Source organism: Balaenoptera borealis, assembly GCF_965194805.1.
Source record: "Balaenoptera borealis genome assembly, chromosome: 16".
NCBI classification, from domain to species: domain Eukaryota; kingdom Metazoa; phylum Chordata; class Mammalia; order Artiodactyla; family Balaenopteridae; genus Balaenoptera; species Balaenoptera borealis.
The window spans coordinates 22,771,750-22,789,029 of record NC_138872.1 but is presented as its reverse complement, the minus strand read 5'-3'; the positions used below and the strand labels follow the sequence as shown (position 1 = coordinate 22,789,029).

General features: G+C 37.3%; 1 protein-coding gene across 3 annotated transcripts in view; it reads right to left on the bottom strand.

Moving 5' to 3' along the window:
- Nucleotides 1-17,280, bottom strand: part of RBL1 (RB transcriptional corepressor like 1) — an 80,985-nt gene that overhangs the window by 57,384 nt on the left and 6,321 nt on the right. For all 3 annotated transcript variants that reach the window (XM_082361928.1, XM_082361929.1, XM_082361930.1), the window contains 7 exons: nucleotides 10,841-11,041; nucleotides 10,526-10,590; nucleotides 10,298-10,426; nucleotides 10,026-10,186; nucleotides 1,914-1,963; nucleotides 1,126-1,312; nucleotides 116-282 (listed from right to left, as the gene is read on the bottom strand). In XM_082361928.1, coding sequence (XP_082218054.1) covers nucleotides 116-282; nucleotides 1,126-1,312; nucleotides 1,914-1,963; nucleotides 10,026-10,186; nucleotides 10,298-10,426; nucleotides 10,526-10,590; nucleotides 10,841-11,041 — 960 coding nt within the window. The remainder of the gene's footprint in view (nucleotides 1-115; nucleotides 283-1,125; nucleotides 1,313-1,913; nucleotides 1,964-10,025; nucleotides 10,187-10,297; nucleotides 10,427-10,525; nucleotides 10,591-10,840; nucleotides 11,042-17,280) is intronic.

Here is a 17,280-nt window from a genome sequence, read left to right as displayed (position 1 = left end):
AAAACTTGCCAGATGTATATCCACTCTCTCCAGAATTCGGAAGTACTGAAAACAGAATGGAATACAGAATCTAATTTAAAAGAGACATTTGGAAAAATACTAGTATTGTACTCACTCAAAAATGTTTACAAGTTGTTCACTTGGTGCATTTTTCAGTCCGGCCACAATACTCTGTAACCTGCTCACACTTTGGGTGGCTGAAGCAACAGGAGTAATGACTGCTTCTTTTTCTCTTAAATATCGTCGTCCTGTCAGTGGTGTAGAAGGTGCAAATGATGTTTTCTGTCAGAAAAGACAATTATGTGAGATTAAAAAGCTACCTTCTTCCCCATTATGTGCTTAATTCAGTACATATACCATCTTCTCTGAATAGAGAATAATTCATGTTTAGTAGGTTACTTTTTCCCCCTCTTCTGGTTACCCACCAAATTTTTAGCAATATTATGCTAATAACATCCTACCTTTAAATAACACTTTCCCAAAGTGCTTTCTATCCATAATCTCATTTTATCTTCATAACATTCATTTGAAATATAACAGGCACATTTTCATTTTACACATGAGGAAATAGGCACAGAGAAGTTAAAAAACTTGTTTAAGCTGACAAAGGTAATGGCAGAGCTGGGACTAAAACTTAGGTTTCTATCTTCCGGACCAGTGAATTTTCCATTAGACCTCATCCTCCAACCCACCTAACACATAAATACAGAATTAAGCCTTGGCTATTAACAATCAAATCCAGAGTTATATGGCTAAAGTTTGGGAAGAGCACATAGTTCGTCATGGGTAGGAAAGCAAACTAAATTTTAAGGCAAGAGAAGAGTGGCTAAAGTGATGCAAAGAAAAAATAGGAAGAAAGCATAAATCCTTCTTCATATCCAAAGACACATACTCTACTGAAAACCCAGGCATTCTGGGAAAATATCCAAATATGAAAAATTGCAAGAAATGAGGTATAAATACTAAATGCCATAGTTTTGAAAAATACCTTTTAAGGCTTTCATGGGAAATATGAATTAGTAGAAGAAACTCAAGATTTAACTTGAAAGATGCTTCTGCTGTTAGTAGAATCACACACACAGAGAAAAAGATCATTCAAGACTGAGGCCAGGCTAGGTTAATTACTTTTTCAAAGTGTTGTTGAAGGTTACACTCCACATTAGCCTGTGCTGTCAGTTTCCCTAATGGGGCATCACCAGTGAACTTTCGAGGAGTTCCAATTTCCTCTTCTGCATCTGCTCCCAAAAAGATCCTCTCATCAAAGTCACCAACAGTTAAAACATATTCTTCATACTCCTTGTTCACTGCTTTGCTGAAAAGAGAATTATTTTAAGCTGCTAGAATAAAACTAAGTTACACAATGGATTTATCTTGACTTGATAGATTTTGACTCCACAGACTAGAAAAGCTCATGACTTTCTAGTTTTTATTAACTTTGCCCATCTAACAATATCAGAGGTTTCTATCCGATCACAGACATTCTTCACATTCACATACATGGCAATAAATTACTTTGAAAGGTGAGTGAAAAGAATATACACTTAATCTGGAAACTAGTTGAACCTAATTAAGACCTGATCATTGAGGAAACAACTGTGTGTGGCCTTGAAATATAAGCACATTCTGAATTTGCCAATATTTGATTAATGAAAGAATGTAAAGTCAAATACAGAAGTCACTGGGTCTGTTTATGAGTTTCTCAGGAGAGCAGCTGTTTTAAGAGCCAATGGGATCTTAAAATAAATGTACTTAAAGACAGCAAGGCTTAGTGATAACACCCACTCAATGCCACCAAAACAGAAGGAACTTGAATTTGGAGCAGTTACCTTCATACAACATTTCACTTAACAAAGTGCAACAAATCAGATTGTCAGCTTATGATATGCCAGATACCATCAGTGCTAGACACTTACCTATTATCAGTAAAACTAGAAAGGTCCAGAAGGCATTCTCCCTTTAAAATCTGGGGGAAAAAAGCCATTTTGTGACTTCATGTAAGTAAGCATATTAACATACACACAAAAATACGACATTTATCTAAATTTTCACATTGGTAGTTATTATAAATAACACACACACACAAAATAGAATTACTAAATCTTTCTTTCAGACCTGTAAATCCTATTTAGTATGCAAATAAAATATTGAAAAACATTTAAAGTCAAGTTTTGAAAATACTTTGTAGTCTATAGCAGTGGTTTCCAAATTTTAGTGACATAACAATCATGTAGGGGAACTTGTTAAAAATGCAGACTGACAGACCTCAAGGTCTGAACTAAGGCAGCAGTTTTAACAAATCCCTCAAGTGATTCTCATGAAAGCTGTCCAATTTTAAACATTGGTCTATGGAAAATGGAAACTAACAGTTACTGAATGATAATGTATGTCAGGCAAGCAAAAGATTTGAAAGGAATATAGGTACTGTTACTGGTGACAGAGGAAAACTACACTGTTAGCAATACTTTCTGTGTATCCACACTATACTTAGATTACTACATAACAAGGGTTGCAAACTCAAATGATTTCAGGGGTCAGGGATCAACATACATAAATGAAGAGGGCAGAAAGCACACTTCCCATCCTAAAAGAGGTGGCCAAAAGAAGTGGCCATCATTTAGCTTGACAACAGTTACCATGTAGAAATTGCAAACCAGTATTGCCATAGCTTCTGATTTTTAAAAAATTTTCATACAAAAGATCTTTATGTGTAAGTTAAAAATTGAACAAAATAAAAATGAAATAAAAAATTAAAACACCCTAAACAGGCCAAATAAAGCATCTGGCCCATGGGCAGGAGAACCACTGTCCAAACCAGGATACTTTTGGAGTGAAATAAGACATTATAATAATTATGCCAAGACAACAGCCAAAACCCAGATAATTCAGGCAAACCAAGATGAATGGTCATCATAGCCAGGGGCCACTAGTGCCTTGCTTCAGCAAAGCACAATAGACATAAACCTTGAGTTCCTTTAAAAGTTTATTTTGCTGGAGATTAAAGTTCTACAAAGAGATATTTTACACAGATATACACACAAAAATATATACTGTGTATATATACACATAAATAAATACTTGTTTGTTTGCTGAAAGATAAGACTAAATACAAAAGGATGTCCAAGAGGGACTTCCCTGGCAGTCCAGTGGTTAAGAATCCCCCTTCCAATGCAGGGGATTCGATCCCTGGTCGGGGAACTAAGATCCCACATGCCGTGGGGCAACTAAGCCTGTGCGCCACAACTACTGAGCACACGGGCCACAACTACAGAGCCGACGCACTCTGGAGCCCATGCACCACAACTGGAGAGAAGCCCACGCGCCGCAGTGGAGGATCCCTCATGCCGCAACTGAGACCCAAGGCTGGAGATTGGTTCAAGATGGCAGAGTAGAAGGACGTGCTCTCACTCCCTCTTGCGAGAGCAGTGGAATGACAACTAAATGCTGAACAATCATCAACAGGAAGACACTGGAACTCACCAAAAAAGATACCTCACATCCAAAGACAAAGGAGAAGCCACAGTGAAACGGTAGGAGGGGTACAATCACAATAAAATCAAATCCCATAACTGCTGGGTGGGTGACTCACAAACTGGAGAACACTTATACCACAGAAGTCCACCCACTGGAGTGAAGGTTTTGAGCGCAACGTCAGGCTTCCCAACCTGGGGGTCCAGCAACAGGAAGAATTCCTAGAGAATCAGACTTTGAAGGCTAGCGGGATTTGACTGCAGGACTTTGACAGGACTGTGGGAAACAGAGACTCCACTCTTGGAGGGCACACACAAAGTAGTGTGCGTATCGGGACCCAGGGGAAGGAGCAGTGACCCCATAGGAGACTGAACCAGACCTACCTGCTAGTGTTGGAGGTACTCCTGCAGAGAAGGGGAGCAGCTGTGGCTCACTGAGGGACAGGGACACTGGCAGCAGAAGTTCTGGGAAGTACTCCTTGGCGTGAGCCCTCCCAGAGTCTGTCATTAGCCCCACCAAAGAGCCCGGGTAGGCTCCAGTGTTGGGTCGCCTAGGCCAAACAACCAAGGAGGGAACCCAGCCCCACCCATCAGCAGACAAGTGGATTAAAGTTTTACTGAGTTCTGCCCACCAGAGCAACAGCCAGCTCTACCCACCACCAGTCCCTCCTATCAGAAAACTTCCACAAGCCTCTTAGATAGTCTCATCCACCAGAGGGCAGACAGCAGAAGCAAGAAGAACTACAATCCTGCAGCCTGTGGAACAAAAACCACATTCACAGAAAGACAGACAGATTGAAAAGCCAGAGGGCTATGTACCAGATGAAGGAACAAGATAAAACCCCAGGAAAAACAACTAAATGAAATGGAGATAGGCAGTCTTCCAGAAAAAGAATTCAGAATAATAATAGTGAAGATGATCCAGGACCTCGGAAAAAGAATGGAGGCAAAGATCGAGAAGGTGCAAGAAATGCTAAACAAAGACCTAGAAGAATTAAAGAACAAACAAACAGAGGTGAACAATACAATAACTGAAATGAAAAATACACGAGAAGGAATCAATAGCAGCATAACTGAGGCAGAAGAACGGATAAGTGACCTGGAAGACAGAATGGTGGAATTCACTGTTGTGGAACAGAATAAAGAAAAAAGAATGAAAAGAAATGAAGACAGCCTAAGAGACCTCTGGGACAACATTAAATGCAACAACATTCGCATTATAGGGATCCCAAAAGGAGAAGAGAGAGAGAAAGGACTCGAGAAAATATTTGAAGAGATTATAGTCAAAAACTTCCCTAACATGGGAAAGGAAACAGCCACCCAATTCCAGGAAGTGCAGAGAGTCCGTTACAGGATAAACCCAAGGAGAAACACGCCGAGACACATAGTAATCAAATTGGCAAAAATTAAAGACAAAGAAAAATTATTGAAAGCAGCAAGGGAAAAATGACAAATAACATACAAGGGAACTCCCATAAGTTTAACGGCTGAGTTCTCAGCAGAAACTCTACAAGCCAGAAGGGAGTGGCATGATATACTTCAAGTGATGAAAGGGAAGAACCTACAACCAAGATTACTCTACCCGGCAAGGATCTCATTCACATTCGATGGAGAAATCAAAAGCTTTACAGACAAGCAAAAGCTAAGAGAATTCAGCACCACCAAACCAGCTCTACAACAAATGCTAAAGGAACTTCTCTAAGTGGGAAACACAAGAGAAGAAAAGGACCTACAAAAACAAACCCAAAACAATTAAGAAAATCATAATAGGAACATACATATCAATAATTACCTTAAACGTGAATGGATTAAATGCTCCAACCAAAAGACACAGGCTCGCTGAATGGATACAAAAACAAGACCCATTTATATGCTGTCTACAAGAGACCCACTTCAGACCTAGGGACACGTACAGACTGAAAGTGAGGGGATGGAAAAAGATATTCCATGCAAATGGAAATCAAAAGAAAGATGGAGTAGCAATACTGATATGAGATAAAATAGACTTTAAAATAAATAATGTTACAGGAGACAAGGAAGGACACTACATAATGATCAAGGCATCAATCCATGAAGAAGATATAACAACTATAAATTTTTATGCACTCAACATAGGAGCACCTCAATACATAAAGCAACTGCTAACAGCTATAAAAGAGGAAATCGACAGTAACACAATAATAGTGGGGGACTTTAACACCTCACTTACACCAATGGACAGACCATACAGACAGAAAATTAATAAAGAAACACAAGCTTTAAATGATACAAGAGACCAGATAGATTTAATTGATATTTATAGGACACTCCATCCAAAAACAGCAGATTATACTTTCTTCTCAAGTGCACACAGAACATTCTCCAAGATAGATCACATCTTGGGTCACAAATCAAGCCTCAGTAAATTTAAGAAAATTGAAATCATATCAAGCATCTTTTCTGACCACAACGCTATGAGATTAGAAATAAATTACAGGGGAAAAGACGTAAAAAACACAAACACATGGAGGCTAAACAATCCATTACTAAATAACCAAGAGATCACTGAAGAAATCAAAGAGGAAAGCAAAAAATACCTAGAGACAAATGACAATGAAAACACGACGATCCAAAACCTATGGGATGCAGCAAAAGCAGTTCTAAGAGGGAAGTCTATAGCAATACAAGTCTACCTCAAGAAACAAGAAAAATTTCAAATAAACAATCTAACCTTACACCTAAAGGAACTAGAGAAAGAAGAACAAACAAAACCCAAAGTTAGCAGAAGGAAAGAAATCATAAAGATCAGAGCAGAAATAAATGAAATAGAAACAAAGAAAACAATAGCAAAGATCAATAAAACTAAAAGCTGGTTCTTTGAGAAGATAAACAAAATTGATAAACCATTAGCCAGACTCATCAAGAAAAAGAGGGAGAGGACTCAAATCAATAAAATTAGAAATGAAAAAGGAGAAGTTACAACAGACAACACAGAAACACAAAGCATCCTAAGAGACTACTACAAGCAACTCTATGCCAATAAAATGGACAACCTGGAAGAAATGGACAAATTCTTAGAAAGGTATAACCTTCCAAGACTGAACCAGAAGAAATAGAAAATATGAACAGACCAATCACAAGTAATGAAATTGAAACTGTGATAAAAATCTTCCAACATACAAAGTCCAGGACTAGATGGCTTCACAGGTGAATTCTATCAAACATTTAGAGAAGAGATAACACCCATCCTTCTCCAACTCTTCTAAAAAATTGCAGAGGAAGAAACACTCCCAAACTCATTCTATGAGGCCACCATCACCCTGATACCAAAACCAGACAAAGATACTACAAAAAAAGAAAATTACAGACCAATATCACTGATGAATATAGATGCAAAAATCCTTAACAAAATACTAGCAAACAGAATCCAACAGCACATTAAAAGGATCATACACCATGATCAAGTGGGATTTATCCCATGGATGCAGGATTCTTCAATATATGGAAATCAATCAATGTGATACACCATATTAACAAACTGAAGAATAAAAACCATATGATCATCTCAATAGATGCAGAAAAAGCTTTTGACAAAATTCAACACCCATTTATAATAAAAACTCTCCAGAAAGTGGGCATAGAGGGAACCTACCTCAACATAATAAAGGCCATATACGACAAACCCACAGCAAGCATCATTCTTAATGGTGAAACACTAAAAGCATTTCCTCTAAGATCAGGAACAAGACAAGGATGTCCACTCTCCCCACTATTATTCAACATAGTTTTGGAAGTCCTAGCCACGGCAATCAGAGAAGAAAAAGAAATAAAAGGAATACAAATTGGAAAAGAAGAAGTAAAACTGTCACTGTTTGCAGATGACATGATATTATACATAGGGAATCCTAAAGATGCCACCAGAAAACTACTAGAGCTCATCAATGAATTTGGTAAAGTTGCAGGATACAAAATTAATGCACAGAAATCTCTTGCATTCCTATACATTAACAACAAAAAATCTAAAAGAGAAATTAAGGAAACACTCCCATTTACCACTGCAACAAAAAGAATAAAATACCTAGGAACAAACCTACCTAGGGAGACAAAAGACCTGTATGCAGAAAACTATAAGACACTGATGAAAGAAATTAAAAATGATACAAACAGATAGAGAGATATACCATGTTCTTGGGTTGGAAGAATCAATATTGTGAAAATGACTATACTACCCAAAGCAATCTACAGATTCAATGCAATCTCTATCAAGTTACCAGTGGCATTTTTTACAGAACTAGAACAAAAAATCTTAAAATTTGTATGGAGACAGAAAAGACCCCGAATAGCCAACAGTCTTGAGGGGAAAAAACGGAGCTGGAGGAATCAGACTCCCTGACTTCAGACTATACTACAAAGTTATAGTAATCAAGACAATATGGTACTGGCACAAAAACAGAAATATAGATCAATGGAACAGGATAGAAAGCCCAGAGATAAACCCAGGCACCTATGGTCAACTAACCTATGACAAAGGAGGCAAGGATATACAATGGAGAAAACACAGACTCTTCACTAAATGGTGCTGGTAAAACTGGACAGCTACATGTAAAAGAATGAAATTAGAACACTCCCTAACACCATACACAAAAATAAACTCAAAATGGATTAAAGACCTAAATGTAAGACCAGACACTATAAAACTCTTAGAGGAAAACATAGGAAGAACACTCTTTGACATAAATCACAGCAAGATCTTTTTTGATCCACCTCCTAGAGTAATGGAAATAAAAAACAAAAATAAACAAATGGGACCTAATGAAACTTAAAAGCTTTTGCAAAGCAAAGGAAACTACAAACAAGACAAAAAGACAACCCTCAGAATGGGAGAAAATATTGGCAAACAAATCAACGGACAAAGGATTAATCTCCAAAATATATAAACAGCTCATGCAGCTCAATATTAAAGAAACAAACAACCCAATCCAAAAATGGGCAGAACACCTAAATAGACATTTCTCCAAAGAAGACATACAGATGGCCAAGAAGCACATGAAAAGCTGCTCAACATCACTAATTATTAGAGAAATGCAAATCAAAACTCCAATGAGGTATCACCTCACACCAGTTAGAATGGGCATCATCAGAAAATCTACAAACAACAAATGCTGGAGAGGGTGTGGAGAAAAGGGAACCCTCTTGCACTGTTGGTGGGAATGTAAATTGATACCGCCACTATGGAGAACAGTATGGAGGTTCCTCAAAAAACTAAAAATAGAATTACCATATGACCCAGCAATCCCACTACTGGGCATATACCCAGAGAAAACCATAATTCAAAAAGACACATGCACCCCAATGTTCACTGCAGCACTATTTACAGTAGCCAGGACTTGGAAGCAACCTAAATGCCCATCGACAGATGAATGGATAAAGAAGATGTGGTATATATATACAATAGAATATTACTCAGCCATAAAAAAGGAACGAAATTGGGTCATTTGTAGAGACGTGGATGAATCTAGAGACTGTCATACAGAGTGAAATAAGTCAGAAAGAGAAAAACAAATATTGTATATTAATGCATACATGTGGAACCTAGAAAAATGGTATAGATGAACGGGTTTGCAGGGCAGAAATTGAGACACAGTTGTAGAGAACAAACGTATGGACACCAAGGGGGGAAAGCGGTGGGGGGCAGGGTGTGTGGTGGTGTGATGAATTGGGAGATTGGGATTGACATATATACACTAATATGTGTAAAAAATAAAATTCTAATATTAAAAAAAAAAAAGACCCAATGCTACCAAAAAATAAAATTAAATAAATAAATAAATATTAAAAAAAAAAAAAAAGAAGTATGTGCAAGAGAAGAAACCAGTTAGGGAAGACTTTATGCTCAGAGGAAAATCTCATAATAGTATTTGCAAAGAGGGGAACTATAATAATGACCTAATTAATCCATATTCCTATTTTTTTTTTTTTCCAACCAAAGAGAAAACTCAAGTCGTAGCTGGATTAAATGGCTCAGCGTTGGGGAAATAAATTGAGACCCAAAGGAAAAAGCCAACTCAAACATATAGAAATAGCAAGGTAAATTATTGAGAAAAAAAATCCAGAATGCATGTAGGTAGCCCACAACTGTAAGGGATTTTCTGCTCTACTCATATTGAATTAAAGCTACAGTTGTTATATTGATACATCATCCTACTTTCAGTAAACAGTCAGCAGTTATTCAAATTGTGGCAGTAAACTAGCTTACTCTGACCTCCTGCTTTTCATAATTCTTTATCAGGCTTACTCTGATGTTCTGTTCTTTATAATTCTCTATCAGAACCTCCTATAGTTGCCTCTGACAGTGCATTTACTTGACAGTACATACAGATGGTCACATTCTTCAACAGCTCAGTTTTGCACATCACAGAAAATCACAGGACAACTCCACATCACATCAGAGACTGAAACCTGGGAATCCTGACCCTGAGTCCTATAATGTTAAGAACTTGCTTAAAATATTGCTTTTCCCCTTGAGGCTGCTGCTGCTGACTCCCCAAAATCTGAGTCATTTAATTGTAAGTATAGTACCTTCCTGTCAAAGAGCTTTGAAATATATGGCTTAAAGTAGTGCTCCTTTATTCCTTTGGCTTCTACCAGAAGTCCGTCATGTAGTTCACACAGTACAGGAATGATGCAGGGAGGCTCTTCAGAAGCCCTAAAGTCAGCAGTATGGAAATCAGACGGTAAACCTAATTTGACAGGGTATAAAGAGCAATGGAGGGAAAAGAGAATATGGTCAATTTTTGAAACTCTTTTTCTAAAAATTGATAATCAGTTTTCAAAAATAAATAAGGTCTTACCTTTAAATGACGGATTTAGCAAGTCTCGTCTGTTTGGGCACATAATGGCATTGGCAAAAATCAGATCCAAGCAGCACAGAAGTAAATGATAAGAGTTTACTAAATCATCTCCAATCATACGAAAATTACCTTTAGAAGAAAAGAGACACAAAACCCAGAAACCTTTCAGGTCAAATAGCACCAAGTTCCCACAGTAGAAATGTAAAACACCTGAAAGTGTCACCTTACCCTTAGTATAAACAAAGAGTGTCCAACAGAAATTAAAGAGCTCCTTAACACTGCAAGGAATCCTCCTAAAAAGGGGGAAAAATGTACTTTTTATCTGACTAACTTACTAAATATCATTCCACATTTGTCACTTAAATTGAAACAGCAAATATAACGAATAGTAAAGTCAAATTACATATAAAATCTCATTCACAAAGGACAGACAACTATGTTTTATTAAATGGAATTAAAAAGTAGACTTTTAAAAATGCAAATTCCCTTAGTAAGTTTGTATCATAATTTCTATGTCAATTATATGAGGATTAAGTGTCTCACCTCTGCTTCCTGCTTCGTGGTAAGTTTGGTGGCTCTTCATATGGATTTTGAAATATATCTAAAAAAATTGGCTCAAATTTTTTGAAAATTACAGTAGACACCTCAAAATTTCTTTCTAGCCTTTCTATACGTTCACGAAATTCTTGTGGCAAGTTTGACATGTCCATCCACTTCTTCATTTTACTAAAAAACTGTATTAAACTAAAAAAACAGAAAACAAGCAACTTTAAAATGAGTCCGTATAAGGGAAGGAAAAGAAGACACTCTACTTATGCCTAAAAATCTTTATTAAATGCCTGATTTTATTTAAAAAAAGAAAAAGAGAGAGAGAGAGAAAAAAAACAAAAACCTCACTCCAAGTGCTATGAAATTACTTTGGTTCCCAGAATCACTGTGGGAATGTAGATTTTGAATTAGTAGTCAATACATAAAATACCTTCTACTATGCAGGGAGTACCTATCTACTTCTTTTATTCCCTGCAGCACCTATACAATACTCTGCATATAAATTACAAAGTAAATGTTAGGCATCAGACTGATGAGTTCACAAAACTAGTTTGAGGAAAGACAGAATCTCCCAATACTGGATTCTGAAATTTGATCACAAAGCACCAGACTGTTACAGGGCAGGAATAAAATTCAAATGTTTGTGTTCCAACGTGTGGTTCTACCACCAAATATAAACTAAGAAGGTAGTACATACCCAGAATATCACTTAATGGATAATGGCTCTACCTTTCTGGCTTATTTAATTATGAGTGCATTTTTTTTATGTCCTCATGTTAGTATGGTCTTAGACTGAAATTTTGTAGTGTTAAAGCTCATTTAAGTGTCTAGCGCTATATACAGAACGATACTTGTAATTTTTTTTTTTTAAAAAGGTGGTGGAAGAAATCATCAGCTAGTTGTCCATAGGTGTTCAAACTCCAGACATGCTGATTGAAATCTAAGAATCTGAGTTTTTTTAAAAGATCTTTATCAGGGCTTCCCTGGTGGCACAGTGGATAAGAATCTGCCTGCCAATTCAGGGGACATGGGTTCAATCCCTGGTCCGGGAAGATCCCACATGCCACAGAACAACTAAGCCCGTGCACCACAACTACTGAGCCTGCGCTGTGGAGCCCGCGAGCCACAACTACTGAAGCCCATGCGTCTAGAGCCCATGCTCCGCAACAAGAGAAGCCACCGCACTGCAACGAAGAGTAGCCCCCCACTCGCTGCAACTAGAGAAAGCCTGCACGCAGCAATGAAGACCCAACACAGCCAAAAAAAAAAAAAGTATATCATGATACCCTGTGTGTGAGAATTCTCCTTTCTGGTTTTCTTTTTTTAACGGGTAATATGCATAATTACAAAATTTAAAAGGTACTAAAGGATATATGATGTCCGCTATCACCGCCCTCCCAGTTTTTTTCCACTAAAGCAATCAACTTTGCCTTAGTGACTAATTACATTGTTACTAGTTACTTATTTATCCTTGCAAAGCTTTTTAAGGCATTTATAAACATATACCTACTTAAACTTTTTTCCCACTCAAATGATACCATACTACCTACAATACTCTGCACTTCATTTTTTTCCCTGTAATTTATTTTGGAGATCTTTTTATATCAGTTCATGTTACACTCCTTCCATAATTTTAAGAGCTGCATTTTATTCCACTATATGAATGTACCATAAATGTATTTAAACATTCCCTTTTATCCCTTAATCTTTTTATTTTGAAATAGCATCAAACTTACAAAAAAGTTGCGAAATAGTATACAAGAACTCCTATATTCACCAATAATTAACATTTTGTGTATTTGCTTTGTCATCCATCTCTCTCTCTGTGTATATATGTGCATACAAGTGTTCCTTGATTTATCATGGGGTTACATCCCGACAAACCCACTGTAAGCTGAAAATATTATAAGCTGAAAATGCATTTAATATACCTAACTTACCAAACATCATAGCTTAGCCTAGCCCACCTTAAATGTGCTCAGAACACTTCCATTAGCCTACAGATGGGTAAAATCATCTAACACAAAGCCTATTTGATAAAAAAAAGTGTTGACTGTCTCATGTAGTTTAATGAATACTCTATTGAAAGTGAAAACCGGAATGGTTGTATGGGTACAGAGTGGTTGTAAGTGTATTGGTTGTTTACCCTCCTGACTGCATGGCTGACTGGGAGCTATGGCTCACTGCTGCTGCCCAGCATCATGAGACAGTATCACACCATCAAGTCACAAATCTTAAGTCGAATCATCATCTGTATATGTATCCACATGTGATGGTTAATTTTAGGTGTCAATTGGACTGAGCCACGGTGCCCAGATAGTTGGTCAAACATTATTCTGGATGTTTCTGTGAAGATGTTTTTTGATGAGATTAAAATTTTTTAGAAAAGTTATGTACGGGCTCATGGATTTCCACTGCCAATCTGGACCAAAGCCAATCTGCCTACAGTCACTGCTGAGTGCCCAATCAGCCAGCGGCAGAGCAAGGTTCTTTAGGAGGCTGTATATGCTCTGAATCAGCAAACAATATAGTGCTGTTTCTTCCATAGCCAGGATTCACAGGTCCAGGAATCAAGAGGTGGGGGGAGAGTGGCACCACTCACTATTACCCCTATTGACCCACCAGCAAAATTTTTGCTTCCTGTCCCTGTCACATTATACTCTGTTGGCCTAGAGGTCTTAGTTCCAGAGAGAGTAATGCTTCCACCAAGAGATACAACAATAATCCATTGAACTAGAAGTTAAGACTGCCATCCAACCACTTTGGGCTCCTCATGCCTCTAAAGCAACAGGCAAAGAAGGGAGTTACTATGCTGGCTGGAGTCACTGATCCTGATGACCAAGGAGAAATTGGATTGCTACTCCAGAATGGAGGTAAAGAATAGAATACAAGAATCCCTTAGGGTAGCTCTTACTATTACCATGCCCTGTAACTGAAGTCAATGGAAAACTACAACAATCTAATCCAGGCAGGACTACTAATGGCCCAGACTCTTCAGGAATGAAGGTTTCGGGTCACCTCACCAGGTAAAAAACCACGACCAGCTGAGGTGCTTGGTGAAGGCAAAGGAAATATGGAGCGGGCAGTGGAAGAAGGTTATTAATACCAACTACAACCACGTGACCAGCTACGAAACGAGGACTCTAATTGTAATGAGTATTTCTTATTTTGCTACAAGTGTTTGTGTGCGTGTATTAAATCTTTGTATTCCTTCCTCTCTTACCCACTTGTTACGTAACATAGCATGTACTGACTTTATACCACAGTATTGTTAACTTTACTTCCGAGTATTTAAGTTACAGGATATCAAGAAGAAGAGTAAACATCACCCAAGGATTTTGCATCCTCTTTTGGGGAAAGGGTTAAGGCATTTTTGGTTGTACAAAGGATACTTATGTCATGTTAGGCTAATGTATGATCTTGTTATGGCTTTTACTTGCAGATTAAGTATGGTGTAAGGAGATGTGTATGGGCGCCCAGATACTCAGTCAAACATTATTCCAATGTTTCCATTAAGGTATTTTTTGGAATGAAATAAACATTTGGATTGGTGGATTCTGGGTAAAGCAGATTACTCTCCATAATGTAGGTGGGCCTCATCAAATCAGTTTGAAGGTCTTAACAGAAAAAGACTGACCTCCTCCCAAGTAAGAAGGAATTCTGCCAGCAGACTGCCTTTGGATTCAAACTGCGACTCTTTCCTGGGTTGCCAGCCTGCTGGCCTACCCCATATTTTAGACTCTCCAAGTCTCCACAACCATGTGAGCCAATTCCTTAAAATCCCTCTCCCTCTCCTCTTCCCAACCTGTGCATGTGTGTGTACATGCTCTTTTGCGTGCGTGCGCGCTCTCTCTCTCTACATATATATATATATATATATATATATATACACACACATATTAACACATTCTATTGGTTTTGTTCCTCTGGTGAACCCTAATATAACATACATATAATTTTTTTCTGAAGCATTTGAGAGTAAGGTGTAGATATCGTGCCCTCTCTTCTATTTTCATAAAGAGAAAATGTATTTACTCAAAAATATAGTTTCTATTTCCTGAGAAAGAGGTCTTACATGATTAAGTGCAATTATCAAAATCAGAAAATTTTATATTGATAAAATACTATTAGTCCATATTTAAATTTAAAATTCACCAACTGTCTCAAGAATGTTCTTCACAGCAATCTTAAATTTCCCAATCTAGGGTGTAATCTAGTAGCATGAACTGCATTTATGTGTTATTTCCTTTTAGTTTCCTTCAGTCTACATCAGTTCGTTAGACTGTCTCTTGTGACACCAACATTTTGGAAGAGGACAGGTCAGTTATTTTATAGTATGTCACTACATGCTTCCCTCATTATTAGATTTAGGCTATGTATTTTTGACAGAGTACTACATAAGTGATGTTATATCCTTCTCAGTGGGTCATAACCATTTGTCCCATCATTGATAATAACTCTGTACTTGATTTAGGTGGTATCTGCCAGGTTTTCCACTTCAAAGTTACTATTTTCCCTTTGTAATTGATAAGTGACTTGTCAGGAGATACTCTACAATTATGTAAATATTTAGTTGGCATTCTAATATAAGGAAGAGATTTCCCTTCTCCCCTATTTATCATCAGTATAGATTTTATTCAGTGAGTTATAATCCATTACTGTCCCTATTCATTCTGATGCGCAAGTTATCCCAGGTATGGTTACAAATGGGAGCCTTTTCAAACTAGCTCCTTTGTCCCCTGGACATGTCCCCAACATTTTTTTGAGCACTTCCTTACTTTCTGGCATAAGTTGTTCCAGGTTCGTTAGAAAAATAGGTCTGCCCCAGCTTCTGAATCAGCCATTTCTTTGAAGACATTATGCTAAGTATTCATTTGTTGTGTCCTTCCTTGGTGATATTATGCTGTTATTTGAAGACATTAGGCTAAGTGAAATAAACCAGTCACAAAAAGACAAATACTGTATGATTCCACTTATGTGAGGTACCTAGAACAGTCAAACTTAGAGAGACAGAAAGTAGAATGGTGGTTGTCGAGGGCTAGGATGAGGAGGAAGAGGGAAGTTATTGTTTAACTGGTATGGAGTTTAAGTTTGGGAAGACGAAAAAGTTCTGGAGACGGATGGTGGTGAGGGTTGAACAACAATGTGAATGTATTCAATGACACTGAACTGTACAATTAAAATTAGTTAAAATGGTAAATTTAATGTAATGCAAATCTTATCACATACACATACACTTCCCCCAAACCGTGCCACCAAAAGCAAAGTATAGAGTAGGGATGGTAACATGGAACATACGTTCCAATAGTGGCACACTACCTAATTTTAACGGCAAAAGATAAAAGAGAAAATTACTCTGGGGGCTTCCCTGGAGGCGCGGTGGTTGAGAATCCGCCTGCCAATGCAGGAGACACGGGTTCGTGCCCCGGTCCGGGAAGATCCCACATGCCGCGGAGCGACTGGGCCCGTGAGCCACAGCTGCTGAGCTTGCGCGTCTGGAGCCTGTGCTCCGCAACGGGAGAGGCCGCGACAGTGAGGCCCGCGCACCGCGATGAAGAGTGGCCCCCGCTTGCCGCAACTGGAGAAAGCCCTCGCTCAGAAACGAAGACTCAACACAGCCAAGAATAAATAAATAAATTAATTAATTAAAAAAAAAAAAAGGAAAATTACTCTGTAAAAATTAGTATCATCAATGTTCCAATCAAAATTATGAAAACTCATTTTTCATTCAGGTTCTATTATTATACTACAAAATAATGAATGAATGAAAGTTGTCTTGATTTAAGTTACTGAAAAACTTGTAAAAAATATGGAAAAATTAGTTCTCAATACTTAAAACAATAAGATGTAGACAACTAACTGCTTTATTAAAATGAATTTAAAATTCAAATTATAAAATAGATATAATTTTTTAATACCCTTAATAGCAGAACAAATTTTTACATGAAACTTTCTTTTTAAGTTGGAAGTTGCTTTGGTTAAATTTTTTTTGTTTTGTAGACTGAAGCTGAATATAGATACAGTTCAAAAGGAGACATACTAATGTATATTTGTATATAGATACATATGTAACACAGCATGACTTGGGAGGCTTGCCACTTTCTTAGGTATATAACCTCTGGGAAGTAATTTAATCTCTTGGTGACTTGGTTTCCTCATCTTTAAAATGAGATTTATTTAATACAATTACTGTGAGGATTAAATGAATAAAGATATGCAAACTATTAGCACATATTGTCTGTCACACAGGTAAATATTCAATAAAAATTTGCTAGTTTTACATGTGTATGTATAAATCTATACTTAAACAGTATTTTGCAGTATAATTTATTAACAATATTTGATGGATATTCTCCCATATCTATAAAGATCTAGTCATTTAAAATTACATTTAAAGTTGAAATTTTGAAAATAGTCCAAATTATTATAAATCA